Genomic DNA, 17,957 nt, shown 5'->3' with positions numbered 1-17,957 from the left:
AAATTTGTATAAATGAGACAGATACTAAAATTTTTTTGCCATTAATATAAAAAGAAATGTTGAATTTCAAACAGAAGGTTTATGTAATATACAAACAAAATATTTAGAAATTCTATTCAACAAACATTTACCGAGAATTCACTATGATATCATAATAATAGGGACAGGTGCTATAACTTAATATACATCAATTAATAAAAGACTGGGCTTCCCAGGTGGCTCAGTGGTAAAAGAACCTGCCTGCCAACGCAGGAAACACCAGTTTGATCCCTGGGTCGAGAAGATCCCCTAAAGAAGGAAATGGCAACCCACTCTAGTACTCCTGGCCTGGAGAATCCCATGGACAGAGGAGCCTGGCGGGCTACAATCCATAGGGCAGCAAAGAGTCAGACATGACTGAGCGACTGAACACACACATACTGTAACTTAAAATAGTTAATAAAAGATTGCTTACTTGGCATAAGAGCCATATATCAAATGGAAGTAAAAGCTGTAGAGAAGATAACTGCATAGAAGACAAGGTTTAACAGGAGACAGGAACGGTAAGATGACTAAAAACTCCAGTAAACACCTTTTTCAATTAATTTGTCCTAAGTGCCTGTGAAGAAAAGTGCTTTGTAGTCCAGGAAGTAAGTATATCTTTGAGGTACCCTTTTAAGCTTTTTGCTATTTTTAGGTCTCAGAAAAAAGAAGAAAATTAGGAAAAATGTTTCTTCAATAAATACCTCAAGAGATCTTTTTCTTGAATTCTAACTCATGTCCTTTACTTAAATTTTTTTTCTAGTATCAATGCCATTTTTAAGACCAAAGGACAATCAGAAATGCCAACAAATTCCTGGTGACGGGTTTTCCAATAGGTGCTCATCTGCAGCTACATACTGGCAAACAAAAATAGCAACCATTAGGTTCATACTGGTTTCTTCAGCATAAACTATAGTGTTGGGTACTCAATAGATGCCCCTTAAACAGATACATAAACTTTTTAAGTTCTCAGTATCAATAAATCAAATTTTTAAAAAAGAGACTTAACTGTCTGATCTTTGTAATACACTAGTATGATATGGGGGAAGATCAGGGAAGGAAGAATACTCTGAATGAGAGGTTTCATGTTGTGAAATGTCATTAAGAACTGCTGCTACTGCTAAGTCACTTCAGTCGTGTCCGACTCTGTGAGACCCCATAGACGGCAGCCCACCAGGCTCCCCTGTCCCTGGGATTCTCCAGGCCAGAACACTGGAGTGGGTTGCCATTTCCTTCTCCAATGCATGAAAGTGAAAAGTGAAAGTGAAGTTGCTCAGTAGTTCCCGACTCTTAGCGACCCCATGGACTGCAGCCTACCAGGCTTCTCTGTCCATGGGGTTTTCCAGGCAAGAGCACTGAAGTGGGATGCCATTGCCTTCTCCAATTAAGAACTGCAGAATGCTGATATCTTGCTACTACTATCTCCTCCTAATCCTAAAAGATTAACAGTAAACACAAAAATTAACAGTAACTGCTGCTGCTGCTAAGTCGCTTCAGTCATATCCAACTCTGTGCAACCCCATAGACAGCAGCCCACCAGGCCCCTCTGTTCCTGGGATTTTCCAGGCAAGAACACTGGAGTGGGTCGCCATTTCCTTCTCCAATGCATGCATGCATGCTAAGTCGCTTCAGTTGTGTCCGACTCTTTGCGACTCTATGGACAGCAGCCCACCAAGCTCCTCTGTCCACAGGATTCTCTAGGCAAGGATACTGAAGTGGGTTGCCATTTCCTTCACCCAACAGTAACTACAAATAATTAATAACTTTAGTTTTTAATAAAATAGCAATGTAATTTACATCTAAATTTCTATAAGAATTCAGAATAAAGAGAAGTATACTTACCTGTGAGGGTCTTTGGAACTTGGTATGATATATACACATTCCCTCTTGGTCAAAGTGCTTTCTATCCAGGATTTCTGGGACTAAAACAGAAAGTTTAAAAAGACTGTTTATAAATTAACCAATTAATATTACAAAGAAAAATTTAATAAAAAATACATTAAAAAATTCCATTTTTAGTTCACTATTTATTACATATAACATGCTTACTGATGACAGCACACCTAAAATATGAGAATCATTCCATTTAAATCCACTGAGTTTGAGACTACTAATCAACAGTACTATGCAGATACTAAATCAACAGTGCTATGCAGAGCCAAAAACCTCAAGAGGGGCTGGTACGATCCTGGGAAGTGGATCATTTTACAGCCAATTAGAAGTGACTGTCAGAGACCTGCCAAGCATTCCCGTGGCTAAGACTTTGTGCTTCCACTGAAGGGGGCGCAAGTTGGGTCCTCTGAGCCCTGGTCTGGGAACTAAGATCCCACAGGCTGCATGACACAGCCAAAAGAAACCCCTAGATATATTCTGTTCTGTTTCTAAGATAAATACCTAAAGTACAGGGGCATGGAATGGCTAATGGCACAGGCACCCAAAAATGCATCAAGCAAATTCTAATCAAAAGAAAAATAATACTAGAAAAAAAGAGATGCTAGACAGCAATAGGTTACTACATGATTTCAAATGTATGATTCACCAGATTGTTAGAACAATCTTATATATGACAGTCCTAAAATGAATACAGCACAAAAATTAACAGGGAGAGTAAGACAAATCTAGGATCACAGTGGAAGATTAACACATTTCCTTCAATTACTGTAAGTCTGAAACAATTTCAAGTTTAAAAGGTTTTTAAAAATTACTGTTTATACCACTACTTAAGTTTTTGCTTGGATCCCTAGCCTCTGTACCCTACTACTGGTGACTGATTAGAAAGAGATGGGGCATTATATATTGAAAAAGGTGAAACTCCACAAATTAGGACTGAGTAGATTAAAGATCTTGAGCTTCATCCTCCATATAACATATATGTTAGATATATAGAAAATATTAATTATATATCTAATATGTCTATAGATATTACTATATATTAAATATAGATATTAGCATGCTCTCTATCAGAATCTCTTTTCCCTTCTGTATCTGCCTCTTTCTTACCAGGACAATACAAAAAGGAAGAGCCTATATTCCTTAATGAAACCTCTACAGTTCAGTGGTTAGGCAGGGGAGTTTCCAATGCAAAGGGTACAAGCCTAGTTGGAAAAATTAGATCCCATAAGCCAACCAGGGGGCCAAATCAAAAACAACAAAAAAAGAAGCCCCTAGGAGAAGAGATATTCTAAACAGAATTATGATGGTGAAGTTTGCAGGTTCCTCTCAAATCCTTTAGATATTCTAATCATAAACCTTAGCATATCCTTTAATCTAATTCTGGTTGCAAAATTCTGTCTCTTCATTCAAAATGTCCATTTTCTAGGTCAATGGTTCTCCTTTAAATACATTCACTAAAGCAGTGATCCATGCTTAAGTGAATGGTACACTTAAGCAGTGTACCATGATCCCCTAGTTACAAAAACCACAGGATGGGGACTTCCCTGGTGGTCCAATGGTTAAGAATCCACCTGCCAATGCAGGGGACACGGGTCTGATTCCTGATCTGGGAAGATCCCACATGCCACAGAGCAATTAAGCCAGTGTGCCACAACTATTGAGCCTATGCTCTAGAGCTTGGCAGCTCCAACTACTGAAGCCCATGTGCCTAGAGCCCATTGTGCAATGAGAAGTCATGCAATTCAAAGAAGAGTAGCCCCCACTTGCCACAACTAAAGAAACCCTGTGCACAGTGACTGAAGACCCAGTACAGTCAAAAGTAAATAAACAAATTTTTTAAAACTCACAGAATGCCCTCTAGAACCCATGACCCTTCATCAGGAAAATGTCCTACACCCTAAAGCTCAATTAACACAGTCCCTCCACCACATTCTTATTCTAACTAAAGTCTGATATTCCTTTGAAGAATCTGCTTTACCTACATATCTCTCATGGGGGAAAAAAAAAAAAATAGGACTCTCTTCAGTTTTACTGAACTAAGAATACACCCGGCAAACCCAATCCTGATTCAATCCAATTCCTCATCCATTCCATAACTGCCTATGTTAATACGACTACAGGAAAAAACAAACAAAACAACACCTTTTGATTTCACTTTAAAACCACAAACATCCCTTAATGATGTCCATTTTCTCATTCTCCTATACGATTTCACACTATCTCCTCCTCTCCTCAAACCTCCAACCCTCATTCACCATTCTTATTCTCAACTGATGACCTACTTCTCATTTCACTCAGAAAATTGAAGCAAATGTGCCCACCAAAGAGGCTTACACTATTTAGGATATGCAATCACGATTCCCTCTACTGCTTATGCAACTACAGAACAATGGAACCATCCCCAGGATCACAGTGAGAGCACTGTCCTGACAACCAAAAGATCTGGCCATGTCAGTCAGATTTCTGATATTACTGCTATCCTACACCCTTCTCCCACTCCAGAACCATAGTACACTGAAGGTAGGCAGCGCATCTGGACTGGGAGACATTTATTCATGTGACTTCTGTTTGTAACTTTAAAAATAATCATTTGGTAGGCTGTTCTAATACATGATGATGTGAGGTTGAATTTTTACTAAAACTAACTTACACTTTAAACTCATGAAATTTTTATCATGCTCCTCTTCTATTATTAAAAATCACAGGGGGCTTCCCTGGTGGCTCAGGGGTAAAGAATCTGCCTGCCAGTGCCAAAGACACAGGTTCTCTCCACGGTCTGGGAAGATCCCATATGCCACGGAGCAACTAAGCCGGTGCGCCACAACTACTGAGCCTGTGCGCTAGAGCCCGGGTGCCACAGAGGATGAGCCCACGTGCTGCAACTACTAAAGCCCATGTGCCCTAGAGCCTGTGCTCTCAACAAGAGAGGCAGCCACAATGAGAAGCCGCAACTAGAGAGTAGCCCCTGCTCGCCACAACTAAAGAAAAGCCCTCTCAGCAACAAAGATGCACCAGAGCCAAAAATAAATAAATACATATTTTTTAAATGCAGGGACTTCCCTGGTGGTCCAGTGGCTAAAGACTCCGTGTCCCAATGTAGGGGGCCTGGGTTCAATCCCTGGCCAAGAAAACTACATTTCTTCACACGTTGCACCTAAAGATTCTGAGTGCTGCAACTAAGACCTGGCACGGCCAAATTAATAAATAAAATTTTAAATTATAAAAAGGGTTTATAATAACAAAAATTATACTGTGATTTATCTTTTAAAGGGTTGCTTCTCTCTTTTAGAAAAACTGGAACTGTGCTGGGGTAGGGGAGAACAGCTCAGTGATTGTACTTACTGCTATATTTTTACTGGTTGTTAAAGCAAGACAAAAGATTTGTTTGGAATTTCTCTCTGTGAGCTTATTTGCAAATAAAAAGGCAGCTCAGTCCCATGATACAGTAATGAAGTCCATCAAAATCAGACTCTAGAACTAAACATTCAACATATGCAAATAACACACTAAAACAGCAGCAATATACAAGCATGAGACGCACTCAGATTGCTTCAGTATGAACTACATGTTTTTTAAAAAACTAAATTATTTGCAATTCATGAGCATAGGCCTAAAGCCTACAGCATGAATGAAAGATGGGTGAAAAGTGAACACAACAGGAGCAAATTTATTAATTAACAATACAGTGGACCTTTTTAAGGAGTTTTGTCAAGAGGAAAACATCTTAGGGAGAACTTGAAAATATACGGCTTAGATAAAGGTTAAGAAATGCAATCTTGTACAATTCACAGCCCCTTTTCCCCCCCTCCTCTTTTTCTTGATTGGATAAGTAGGCAGAAAACTAGAAAGAACAGAGTAGACTTAAACACTATCAGTCAGTTTTACCTGATGGAACTCATAGAATACTCCATTCACAACAGTGGGGTTTCCAAGGGGCACACTAGCGGTAAAAAACCTCCCTGCCAATGCAGTAGAAGTAAGAGATGCTGGTTCAGGAAGATCCCCTGGAGGAGGACACAGCCACCCACCCCAATATTCAGGCATAGGGTCGCAAAGAGTCGGACACGACTGAGCGACTTGCACTTAGAGAAGTACGGCTATACTCTATATGGGCAATCAACAAATTTTTTCTATTAAGAGCCAAATGGTAAATATTTTAGGCTTTTTGGACCACTTACTGCCTCTATCACCTACTGTTTTGTTTTTCAACCACTAAAAAATATAGGAACCATTCTGAGCTCAGGCCCTGGCCAGAACAGGCCTTGGCCAGAGTTGGTATACATGGCATAGTTTGCCAACCCATGCTCTAAATCTCACAAAAGCGTCCCACAAAAAAATCTCACAATTCCACTGAGCCAATTCCATCTAACAAGTCTATGCTATGTCCTTCAGAGTCTTCCCCTGCACTGTTTCTTGGATATAATTAGCGTCCCTTCTACCAGGCCTACAATCCCAGTAGACCCTTGTATTAAGAGTTGCTTTCTAAAGACAGGAAAAACAAGAAGGGGCTAAAGAGTCTCAGATGTACATGAACAAAGTTATTTTTTTCTGCAGGAATTTCAATAGAAAAGGCATTAAATAAATAGATGTAAACATGAAATGTAAACATTACTGAGGAAAAAAATATCCAGCGTTCGAGTACATATACCTAGCTTCTTTCCCCAGAAATGGTCACTTTCAATCACCAACAACTTAAAACACTTGAGTCCCTTCTAGTACTCATTTAGGGCTTCCCTGGTGCCTCAGACGGTAAAGGATCTGGCTGCAATGCAGAGACATGGGTTCAATGCCTGTGTTAGGAAGATCCCCTGGAGAAGAGAATGGCTAACTACTCCAGTATTCTTGTCTGGAGAATTCCATGGACAGAGGAGCCTGGCGGGCTACAGTCCATGAGGTGGCAAAGAGTGGGACACAACTGAGCAGCTAACACTTTCACTTTCTTTAGGTACTCATTTGTCTATTATGATAAAATATAAAACTACCCAAACAGGTACATTGTTAAATTGCAGGACTGGTACAAATGTACTCATAGTTAGTTTCATTTTATCACTCTTATTAAAAATAATAAACAAACAGCCAGTACTATCTCTTCACAACTTCAAATCTTTCATAGTAGTCTCTGACAAATCCATCCAAAACTTTAGTAAACCCTTGCCAACAAAGGTCCGTCTAGTCAAGGCTATGGTTTTTCCTGTGGTCATGTATGGATGTGAGAGTTGAACTGTGAAGAAAGCTGAGCACTGAAGAATTGATGCTTTTGAACTGTGGTGTTGGAGAAGACTCTTGAGAGTCCCTTGGACTGCAAGGAGATCCAACCAGTCCATTCTGAAGGAGATCAGCCCTGGGATTTCTTTGGAAGGACTGATGCTAAAGCTGAAACTCCAGTACTTTGGGCACTTCATGCAAAGAGTTGACTCATTGGAAAAGACTCTGATGCTGGGAGGGATGGGGGCAGGAGGAGAAGGGGACGATAGAGGATGAGATGGCTGGATGGTATCACTGACTCGATGGACGTGAGTTTGAGTGAACTCCGGGAGATGGTGATGGACAGGGAGGCCTGGCGTGCTGCGATTCATGGGGTCACATGCAGAGTCGGACACGACTGAGCGACTGAACTGAACTGAACTGGTTAAGTCACTTAAATAGTGTCACTCTGATGTTCACAAATTTTTATCAAATTTTGTGCCTACAGAGACATACAAAAACATTACCACGCTTCAAGACTATCACAGTTTCCCCTACCTTCATTATTCACCAAGTTTATTTCAAGAGTTTACCATCTCTCCTGTTTGTGTAAACACCAAATATAAATATATTCTCCCCATACACAGCAGTTTTGTCATTTATGGCATTCATTGATTACATTAGGGATTGGCTTCCTATGCCTGACAGTGACATATCCCAGCTGATAATGGCAAATCATTCCCAATAATAGGTTTCTACAATTTTTGAAATTCTGAGCTTCTGCTCTACAATCAAGAATCCAATAAAATGTGCCCTGGATTATAAATACATATAAAAATTCCTAATTTTATCCTTATTTTGCTAGACTGCATTACTGTATTTTACCAAAAGATGGCACACTACAAACACAAATCTGAAAATTCCTAAACTTAAATGTTCTAGATAAAGTAAAAACTATAACCACAGAATGTTAGCAAAAGAAGGAAACGTGATCTTCAGTGGTAAAAGAGATCAGATTCTGGAGTTCAGAATAACCTGTTCATTGTTGGTTATTCTATTAATGCAACCTTAAGTGTCTGAACTTCTGTTTCCTCACCCATAAAATAGAATAATATACCTATCTCACAAAGTTGCTCTGAAGATTATGATCCATGTTTTTAGCAAAATGCGCCCCACACAGTCATATCTCAACAATGCTTCAAAATTCAATTTTAGATTCCTCCTGTCTCCTAGTAATAAGGGGCATATATGCTACAAAGAAGTCTACTAACCACATTCTACTCTTCAAACAAATCAGTACCAGCACATCCTTCTTGACTAGATACTGATAGTGAAAATTGAGGGGGAAAAAAAAGGATTGCTTTAAAAGTTCTACTTCAAGGTAACACTGAAAATCAATCTATTTTTACAACTAAATACACCCAACAATTCTATATATTAATATTAGAAAGGAGCCTCCAGCTATGGAGCTTCTATTGGACTAAAGCTCCAAAGATAATAACCATAAACTCAGGATAAAATAAAAATTAAAAAAAAGAAAACTACTTAGCAGCACTGAACAGGCAACCAAAAGCAGGAAGGAATCAGATGAAGTTTGTATTCAGGATAAAGGAACAGTACTGAGTGAGTTTCCTATTTTATGGCTAAGAGAGGCCCCACTGCATACCTACTTAAGTAGCTAAAACTCCAATAGAAATTCCATAGTTTTACTGGCTTGAAGAACCAGAATACAAACTTAGAGGTGACAACAGCAGCTGGAAAGTGATGGGAAAAGTCCTGCATAGGACAGAGTCACAAAAAAAGGGAACCCTAAATACTGCATATTAACACTGCTGAAATCTAGCTGACCCATGAAGCATGCATACATGGGGCAGATTCCAAGCAGGTCAGTTAAGAATAGAGTAACTAACTGAACAGATATTTTTACTGCCCATTGAAGGAGTCAGAGTTTGGAATTTGAGTACAGTCAGGTTAATCAACTACTATCCTAATGTGCTCTGACTGCAATGAAGTGAAAAGTGAAGTGAAGTGAAGTCGCTCAGTCGTGTCTGACTCTTTGAGATCCCGTGGACTGTAGCCTACCAGGCTCCTCTGTCCATGGGATTCTCCAGGCAAGAATACTGGAGTGGGTTAACATTTCCTTCTCCGGGGGATCTTCCCGACCCAGGATGGAACCCGGGTCTCCCGCATTGGAGGCAGACGCTTTAACCTCTGAGCCACCAGGGAAGCCTGCTGCTGCTGCTGCCGCATCGCATCAGTCGTGTCCAACTCTGTGCGACCCCATAGACAGCAGCCCAACCAGGCTTCCCCATCCCTGGGATTCTCCAGGCAAGAACACTGGAGTGGGTTGCCATTTCCTTCTCCAATGCATGAAAGTGAAGAGTGCAAGTGAAGTCGCTTAGTCGTGTCCGACTCTTAGCGACCCCATGGACTGTAGCCTACCAGGCTCCTCCATCCATGGGATTTTCCAGGCAAGAGTACTGGAGTGGGGAAGCCTGACTGCCATACAAATACAATAAGACAACTTTGGTTTCAACAACCAAAACTCATTTGCTCCAAGTTCTAGAAACTGGAATTCAAGATTAAGGGGCCAATAAGGTCTGCATCTGAGAGCCCCCTCCCTGGATTGCAGACAGCTGTCTTTTCACTGTGTCCTCACAAGGTGGGGATAGGGAGCAAGCTCTCTGGTCTCTTTGTATAATGACCCCACCTTCATGACCCCCTCTAATTCTAACTACTTTCCCAAAGCCCTGTCTTTAAATAACATCAACACTGAATTTTGGGAAGACATAAACATTCAATCGGTAGCAACTACTTTAAAAGAGAAAATCAATAATCTTCAGAGGACTAAAACAGAACTCACAGTCTCTCCAAGATAACATTCACAACATCTATGATATAATCAAAAATTAGTAGATATAAGAAGAAACAGGAAAATGTGACCATATTCAAAAGAAAAGCCAATCAAATTAAAAGGAAGCTTGCCTACTAATAAACTGCAACAGCTTACAAAAGTTAAATGAAACTACAGATGTAGAAATTCTGAGTTCTGTGGTAATTCTGTACATTGGACAACATGTCCGTCAGCAAAGGCATAATGACAAAGAAAACTTAAGGCTAGCTTGAAGCAAAATGTTGAAAATGGCTGGCATTCTTTGATTTCCTCTGTAGGAGACCTGGCACTCAGGCCCCTACTCTATAGAGTTCTGCTCTTATGCTTAAAAGGCTGCCAATCACTTAACTAATTAGATATTACTGATAATTCAGATGTGAACTCTCCGAACAGGTTTTAAAGACACTGCTGAAAAGCTTCTGTGGAGTAATAAATAGTTGGCAAAGTTTTACACATTAAAAAATAAAACTTGGTTAATTGTTTTCAATATAAAATCAAAAGTTTTTTAAAAAATTGTTTTTGTCATTTTAGTGACTACTTTTCTAGTCTGCTCCAATAAACTGTTAGACTTTTGCCAAAAATAAATAAAAAGAATCAGATTCATACCATGACTGTGTCTGCAAAGAGAGTCCAACTTCTACATTTAATCTTATTTTCTGTTGGTTTTGCTGCCCTGCTGACCTCATGGAGATTGCTACCCTACCTGCTTACCACTACAGTACTGCTCCAATTTAAAAGATAGAAAATGTCTGATAAAGCTAAGTATGAGCAGTTGCCACTGTGTCATTCCATGGAGTCCAACATATTAAATAACTGAAGATCAGACACTGAGTCTAAAAAGTGACCAACTTTAATTTAGCTCAAACAGCAGTAATTTATTTCTCAAGTATTCTAAATAAAGTCTAACTCAGAATAATTTATCATTTTACCATAAAGAACTTTTATTAAAATGAAAAGGGATCAAAACTTATTGTTTTATGAGAAAAAGGATGATACATATGTTGGCAAAAAATTTAATTTCTTATACAAAGTCAAGAAATTTTATGTAGACACCTAAAGATTACTAAAAATCCAAATAAATACATTGACAAAAAAGACAAACAGAATAATGGAATATATCACTTGGAAAACAGGAACTTGCACTTAAGAAAAGTTGGTGAGTGCTAGAGAGAGCAATGGGCTTCCCTGATGGGCTTGGAGGGTAAAGCATCTGCCTGCAATTCAGGAGACCTGGGTTCGATCCCTGGGTGGGAAGATCCCCTGGAGGAAGAAATGGCAATCCACTCCAGTATTCTTGCCTGGCGAATCCCATGGACAGAGGAGCCTTGTAGGCTACCATCCATGGGGTTGCAAAGAGTTGGACACGACCCAGCGATTTCAGAGAGAGCAGTACAAATCAGGAGACAGTATGATTATTATATGTATACGAACCACTACACTAGAATCCAAAATGAATACTAGATGGGTTAAGTCATAATGTGAAAAAGCAAAACTTTACAACTTCTACCAAAAATAAATAAATAGCTTTATGACTTCAAAATAAGCGAAAGTTCAGGCTATAAAGAAAATCAGATCAGATCAGATCAGATCAGTCGCTCAAATACTGATAACTTATTACACTAAAAACCAATATACATCAACAATCTAAAAACAAGTAAATAGTCCACCATTAACAAAATAAAAACTTAACAAGTTAGAGACTGGAGAAGATATTTGTAGCTCATAAAACAAAAAACAAACAATAAAAAATACTGTCCAGACTACATACAGAACTTCTACAAGTAAAGAAGAAAAATGTAATTCATTAGAAAACTGAGCAAAGGGAATTCACCAGAAGGAAAGTAACCATAGCCAAAAACTTTTAACCTGAAATGACACACAACATTATTCATTCCCAAAAAAAAACCAACATTATTCATGGCCAGGGACATGTAAATTAGAACAATGAGGAACTACTTTACATTTATGGGTCGGGCAAAACAGAAGAACCTAAGCAATTAAACGTTGGCAAAGATGTTGGAAAAAAGAAAGGGAATTTTACACAGTTCTAGAGGGAGTGGAAACTGCACAACTACTTTACTCAACACTCCAGCAATACCTACAAAGTTCAAGATGCACCTACCCTGTGACCCAGCAATTCTATTTATATACTTCCTAGAAAAATTCTCACGATACACAAGAATGTTACATCAGTAATAAAAAACTGCAAACAACCTAAATGCCCAATAGTAAAATGGATAACATTTTATATTTATTTATTTTTATTCCTACAATGGAATAATATATAGCAGCTCAAAGGGATAAACTAAACCTTACATGTATCAACATGACAATCTCCAAAACCTAATTTCATTAAAATGAAAAAACAAAACAAAACAATAAGCTATAAGGATATATTGTGCAGCACAGGGACTATATCCTGTATTTTATAATAACTTTAAATGGAGTATAATCTATAAAAATATTGCATCACTATGCTGTACACATGAAACTAGTACAGTATTTTATTTATTTATTTTTTATGGTTTTTTTTTTTTAATTTAATTTTATTTTTAAACTTTACATAATTGTATTAGTTTTGCCAAATATCGAAATGAATCCACTACAGGTATACATGTGTTCCCCATCCTGAACCCTCCTCCCTCCTCCCTCCCCATACCATCCCTCTGGGTCGTCCCAGTGCACTAGCCCCAAGCATCCAGTATCGTGCATTGAACCTGGACTGGCAACTCGTTTCATACATGATATTTTACATGTTTCAATGTCATTCTCCCAAATCTTCCCACCCTCTCCCTCTCCCACAGAGTCCATAAGACTGTTCTATACATCAGTGTCTCTTTTGCTGTCTCGTACACAGGGTTATTGTTACCATCTTTCTAAATTCCATATATATGCGTTAGTATACTGTATTTATGTTTTTCCTTCTGGCTTACTTCACTCTGTATAATAGGCTCCAGTTTCATCCACCTCATTAGAACTGATTCAAATGTATTCTTTTTAATGGCTGAGTAATACTCCATTGTGTATATGTACCACTGCTTTCTTATCCATTCATCTGCTGATGGACATCTAGGTTGTTTCCATGTCCTGGCTATTATAAACAGTGCTGCGATGAACATTGGGGTACACGTGTCTCTTTCCCTTCTGGTTTCCTCAGTGTGTATGCCCAGCAGTGGGATTGCTGGATCATAAGGCAGTTCTATTTCCAGTTTTTTAAGGAATCTCCACACTGTTCTCCATAGTGGCTGTACTAGTTTGCATTCCCACCAACAGTGTAAGAGGGTTCCCTTTTCTCCACACCCTCTCCAGCATTTATTATTTGTAGACTTTTGGATGGCAGCCATTCTGACTGGTGTGAAATGGTACCTCATAGTGGTTTTGATTTGCATTTCTCTGATAATGAGTGATGTTGAGCATCTTTTCATGTGTTTGTTAGCCATCTGTATGTCTTCTTTGGAGAAATTAGTACAGTATTTTAAATCAACTATACTTCAATAAAAAACCAAGATCCATAAAAAGATGTACATAATTCTATATATACCAAACTTAGGAACACCAAAGGACCATAACATAGTATATATACTCTATGTAGCAACACTACAAAAGCATCCAAAGGCATACTCCAGTTTGCTTGCCTGGACAACTCCATGGACAGAGGAGCCTGGTGGGCGACAGTCCATGAGGTCACAAAGAGCCAGGCACACTTTCACTTTTTCAAAGCACTTAGAACAATGACAGCTAAATGCTAATATTAGACCCTTAGTCGTGTCCAACTCTTTGTGACACCATGGACTGTAGCCTGCTAGAATCTCTGTCCATGGGATTCTCTAGCCAAGAATACTGGAGTGGGTTGCCATTTCCTTCTCCAAAATGCTAATATGCTAATACATGTTAGCTAATATTGTGAAAATTTGTCTAAAGCCTATCACACAGTTTTTTTAGTCAGGAGTACCTTCTGGGTAGAGTATCTTCCAGGTACTGAAAATGTGAAAGAAAGTGAAAGTGGCTCATTCATGCCCAACTCCTTTCGATCCCATGGACTATACAGTCCATGGAATATTCCAGGCCAGAATACTGGAGTGGGTAGCCTTTCCCTTCTCCAAGGGATCTTCCCAACTCAGGGATCAATCCTAGGTCTCCCACATTGCAGGCAGATTCTTTACCAGCTAAGCCACAAGGGAAGCCCAAGAATACTGGAGTGGGTAGCCTATCTCTTTTTCAGAGGATCTTTCTAACTCAGAAATCAAACCAGGGTCTCCTGCATTGCAGGCAGATTCTTTACTACCTGAGCTACAGGGAAGCCCTTCCAGGTATTGGGTATGGTAAAATACTCAAAAACAAGGAAGAACTGGTTCACATACTAAAGGGTAATTTACAGTCCTATTTTTCTATTCTAGTGAATGTTTCTCCAGTCTCCTCCTTGCAGTAGCAGTCTGCTTCCCAGATAACTTCTATCGTTTCTAGTGTACTACCAAACTGTCAGAGCAAAGTAGGTAAGTAAGCCTATTAAATTTCACTTTGCACATATTTTTCAACCAGTGAACTCTGGGCTCAAGGTTGCCATATTTCTGATAATGGCTTGGCTCAAAATCTTTTTTTCCCTTCTATGAGGAGTTGGGTTTCCAAAGGTTGAAGTTTCCAGAAGTGTGGTAGCTGGGATACTTGAGGTGTTACGAACATGTTTTCATGACGCAAGGAAGGACAGTGTTTCACAGACTTTAATCCGAGTACTGCTCCTGAGGTCAAGTAGAAAAAAGATTATCATCTGCCTTTCACAGACACAGTAACAGTGATGCTCGTAAAAGAGTGTGACTTGGCAAAAAATGCTTCAGTGAATAGGCATGTCTATCAGTTTCAAAGAACTGCTTACCTCCATATCTAAAATTTCTTTAACAGGGTTCTAAAACCTTTAAATGGTCAGGAAACTAAATACATGTTCCCCCAAAAGATTCAGAATAATTTTCTAAATCCAAGGTGAACCAAACCAAAGGGTGAACAAAATATCTAAATGTATGAGCTTAAACCAAATTAAACCAATTGTTTTTATAAACTAGAAGAGGTCCAATTCTCCAAGTCACACTTTTTACTCATATTCAAACTAATCTAATAATTTGCAAAGTATGCTATAAAAGTGATACACATCTAAGTTTTTTTTAATACTAACTCACATAAATGACTCAGTTCAAATTCCCATAGACAGCCAAATGTTGCTCATATTCTAAACAAATCTCAACCACTCTGAAGTGTTTTCAGGCACCAAACTTAAAACAGGCATTTCAAAAGCTGTTACCCACCCCCCAAAAAACTGTACAATTTAATCACATGCTGAAAGGCTCCCCCCATCACCCCTGCCAAAAAGGAGAAAGAGATATCTAGAATGAAATAACTAAGCAATGGCAATAATCACCAATTGCGACTATTATGTGAACATATGATGGGAAACTTCACGATTAAAAGATCAGGCAGCTGACAACAGCAACCCACTGCTGCTGCTACTGCTGCTGCTGCTAAGTCGAGTCAGTCGTGTCCGACTCTGTGCGACACCATAGATGGCAGCCCAACAGGCTACTCTGTCCCTGGGATTCTCCAGGCAAGAATAGTGGAGTGGGTTGCCATTTCCTTCTCCAATGCATGAAAGTGAAAAGTGAAAGTGAAGTCGCTCAGTCATGTCTGACTCTTAAGTGACCCCATGGACTGTAGCCTACCAGGCTCCTCCGTCCATGGGATTCTCCAGGCAAGAGTACTGGAGTGGGGTGCCATTGCCTTCTCTGAGCAACCCACTAGATAATCTTTAACACCTAAAAGAGAAAAACTGCCACACGGTATGTGCCTATTAATGTAATTCAATACAAAATACTTCACTACCTGTTAAGTAGTTTTACCAAAAATCAAACAAGAATCTAAGAGTCTTAAGATCAACCACGACTTCACAGGAAATACAGAGGAGAAAGGAACATGCTACACGATGCCACACGGACACATGCAACAAAATCCCAACTGTGAGAAATTCTGCAGGGCAAAGGAAATGCATTTTTCCCCCTATTAAATGGTAAATCACAAGACTGGAAAAAAAGCAGTGGGCAGGGGGATACGGAGACTGAGAATTATTTATCAAACCAAATGCTATGTAGACTTCTTTGGATCCTGATTCAAACAAATCAAATGGGGAAAAAAAAAAAAAGAATTAAGGCAATATGCTGAATATTTAATGATATTAAAGAATTATTAATTTTGAGTGTGCTAATAGTGCTGTAAGAGATTCCCAGGAAGTGCAGTGGTAAAGAACCCGCCTGCCAATGCAGGAGATGCAAGAGACTCAGGTTTGATCCCTGGGTTGGGAGGATCCCTGCAAATAGGAAATGGCAACCCACTCCAGTATTCTTGCCTGCAAAAACCCATGGACAAGGAGCCTAGTGGGATACAGTCCATGGGGAAGCTAAGAATGGAACACGACTGAGCACAACAGTACTGTGGATTTACAGATAGACATAATGAAGTATTTATAGATGGACCATGTCTGGGATTTGTTTTTAAATTATCCAGTTGATGGAGAATGAGAGAGTTAATAAAAGAAACAATATTCACATGTTTCAAACTGTTGAAATGGGTCATGGGTATATGGTGATTCATTTTACTATTACACCTTTATATGTTACAAATTTCCCACATTAGAATGTTAAAGAAAGAGAATGTCAGAGCGCTGTATCAAAAATATCTATGACTGGCAAAATTCTCAAAATTAAATCTTAAGAGGTTATTGCATCAATAGATCTTCATTTAAAAATCAAAATCAAAAATACATATTTTAAGTACTGCCTTTAAACATTACACTGTGCACATATTAAAGTAATGACTTCAACTATTTCATGTTTTCATTTTACATCTGGTTCTTACTACTGACATTTGCCGACACACACACAAACACCCTTCCCGGAAGGAACCAAGTACTGAATATTCTAACTCCTACTAAACACCTCAGTTGGTTCCTTCTTTCCATCTTCATTTCAAGTCCTAAATATTTTGCTCAGAGTCTTGCTAAAGACTTCTTATGATCTCCGTTTTTAGTTTAAACACACAGCAATTCACCTTCCATACTGTTCCTTCAGTGGATCCTTAATCTCCAGAACAAAATCAAGACTTCTCTTCCTGACATACATTGCCCTCAGAAAACTGGTCCCTGCCTATCTTTATAACACTCGCACTAGTACACTATATCATCTCATACTCTATTCATTCTAAACTATGTACAGTATAATAGATGTCAGATGAACTATGGATGCTTCTCTTCTAAAGCTCAGTTCCCTCAAACTAAAACCACCAATTCTACATCTCTTCTACTTCCAGGTTAATTAATTAGTATTGCCTTTTCTCTGGTGGCCCTACTGGTAAAGAACCTGTCAGCCAATGCAGATGTAAGAGACACTGGTTCGATCGCTGGGTAAGGAAGATCCCCTGGATGAGGGCATAGCAATCCACTCCAGTATTCTTGCCTGGAGAATCCCATGGAAAAAAGGAGTCTGGCAGGTTACAGTCTGGGGGGTTACAAAAAGTTGGACACGACTGAAGCAACTTAGCACACATGGTACAAGACTCACCTTTAATATCAGCTCCTTTGCAAGCCTATCCAGACTTTCTTTTCTGTCTGATTACCCTATACTTTCACAGTAATCTGTGCAATAATCAAACCAGTCAATTCTAAGGGAAATCAGTCCTGAATATTCATTGGAAGGACTGATGCTGAAGCTGAACCTTGAATACTTTGGCCTCCTGATGCGAAGAACTGACTCACTAGAAAAGACCCTGATGGTGGGAAAGACTGAAGGCAGGAGGAGAAAGGGAGGACAGGATGAGATGGTTGGATGGCATCGCCGACTCAATGGACATGCGTTTGAGCACGCGCTGGGAGTTGGTGATGGACAGGGAAGCCTGGAGTGTCACAGTCCATGGGATAGCAAAGGGTCAGACA

At 39.2% G+C, this 17,957-nt stretch overlaps 1 protein-coding gene across 4 annotated transcripts in view; it reads right to left on the bottom strand.

Annotated features, from left to right (window-relative positions):
• The window catches only part of TRPM7 (transient receptor potential cation channel subfamily M member 7), a 116,602-nt gene that overhangs the window by 95,770 nt on the left and 2,875 nt on the right, over positions 1-17,957 (bottom strand). For 3 of the 4 annotated variants that reach the window (XR_011568896.1, XR_011568897.1, XM_019968844.2), the window contains exon 2: positions 1,864-1,943. Coding sequence is in view for 1 of the 4 variants with exons in the window: in XM_019968844.2 (XP_019824403.2) it covers positions 1,864-1,943 (80 nt within the window). In the remaining 3 variants the exon portion in view is untranslated. Of the gene's footprint in view, positions 1-725; positions 879-1,863; positions 1,944-17,957 lie in introns of those variants that run through there. The other variant, XM_070797554.1, reaches the window with a different exon arrangement.

Source organism: Bos indicus, chromosome 10, assembly GCF_029378745.1.
Source record: "Bos indicus isolate NIAB-ARS_2022 breed Sahiwal x Tharparkar chromosome 10, NIAB-ARS_B.indTharparkar_mat_pri_1.0, whole genome shotgun sequence".
NCBI lineage: Eukaryota > Metazoa > Chordata > Mammalia > Artiodactyla > Bovidae > Bos > Bos indicus.
Note: the sequence above shows the minus strand (reverse complement) of the source record. Positions and strands in the feature narration are given on the sequence as shown.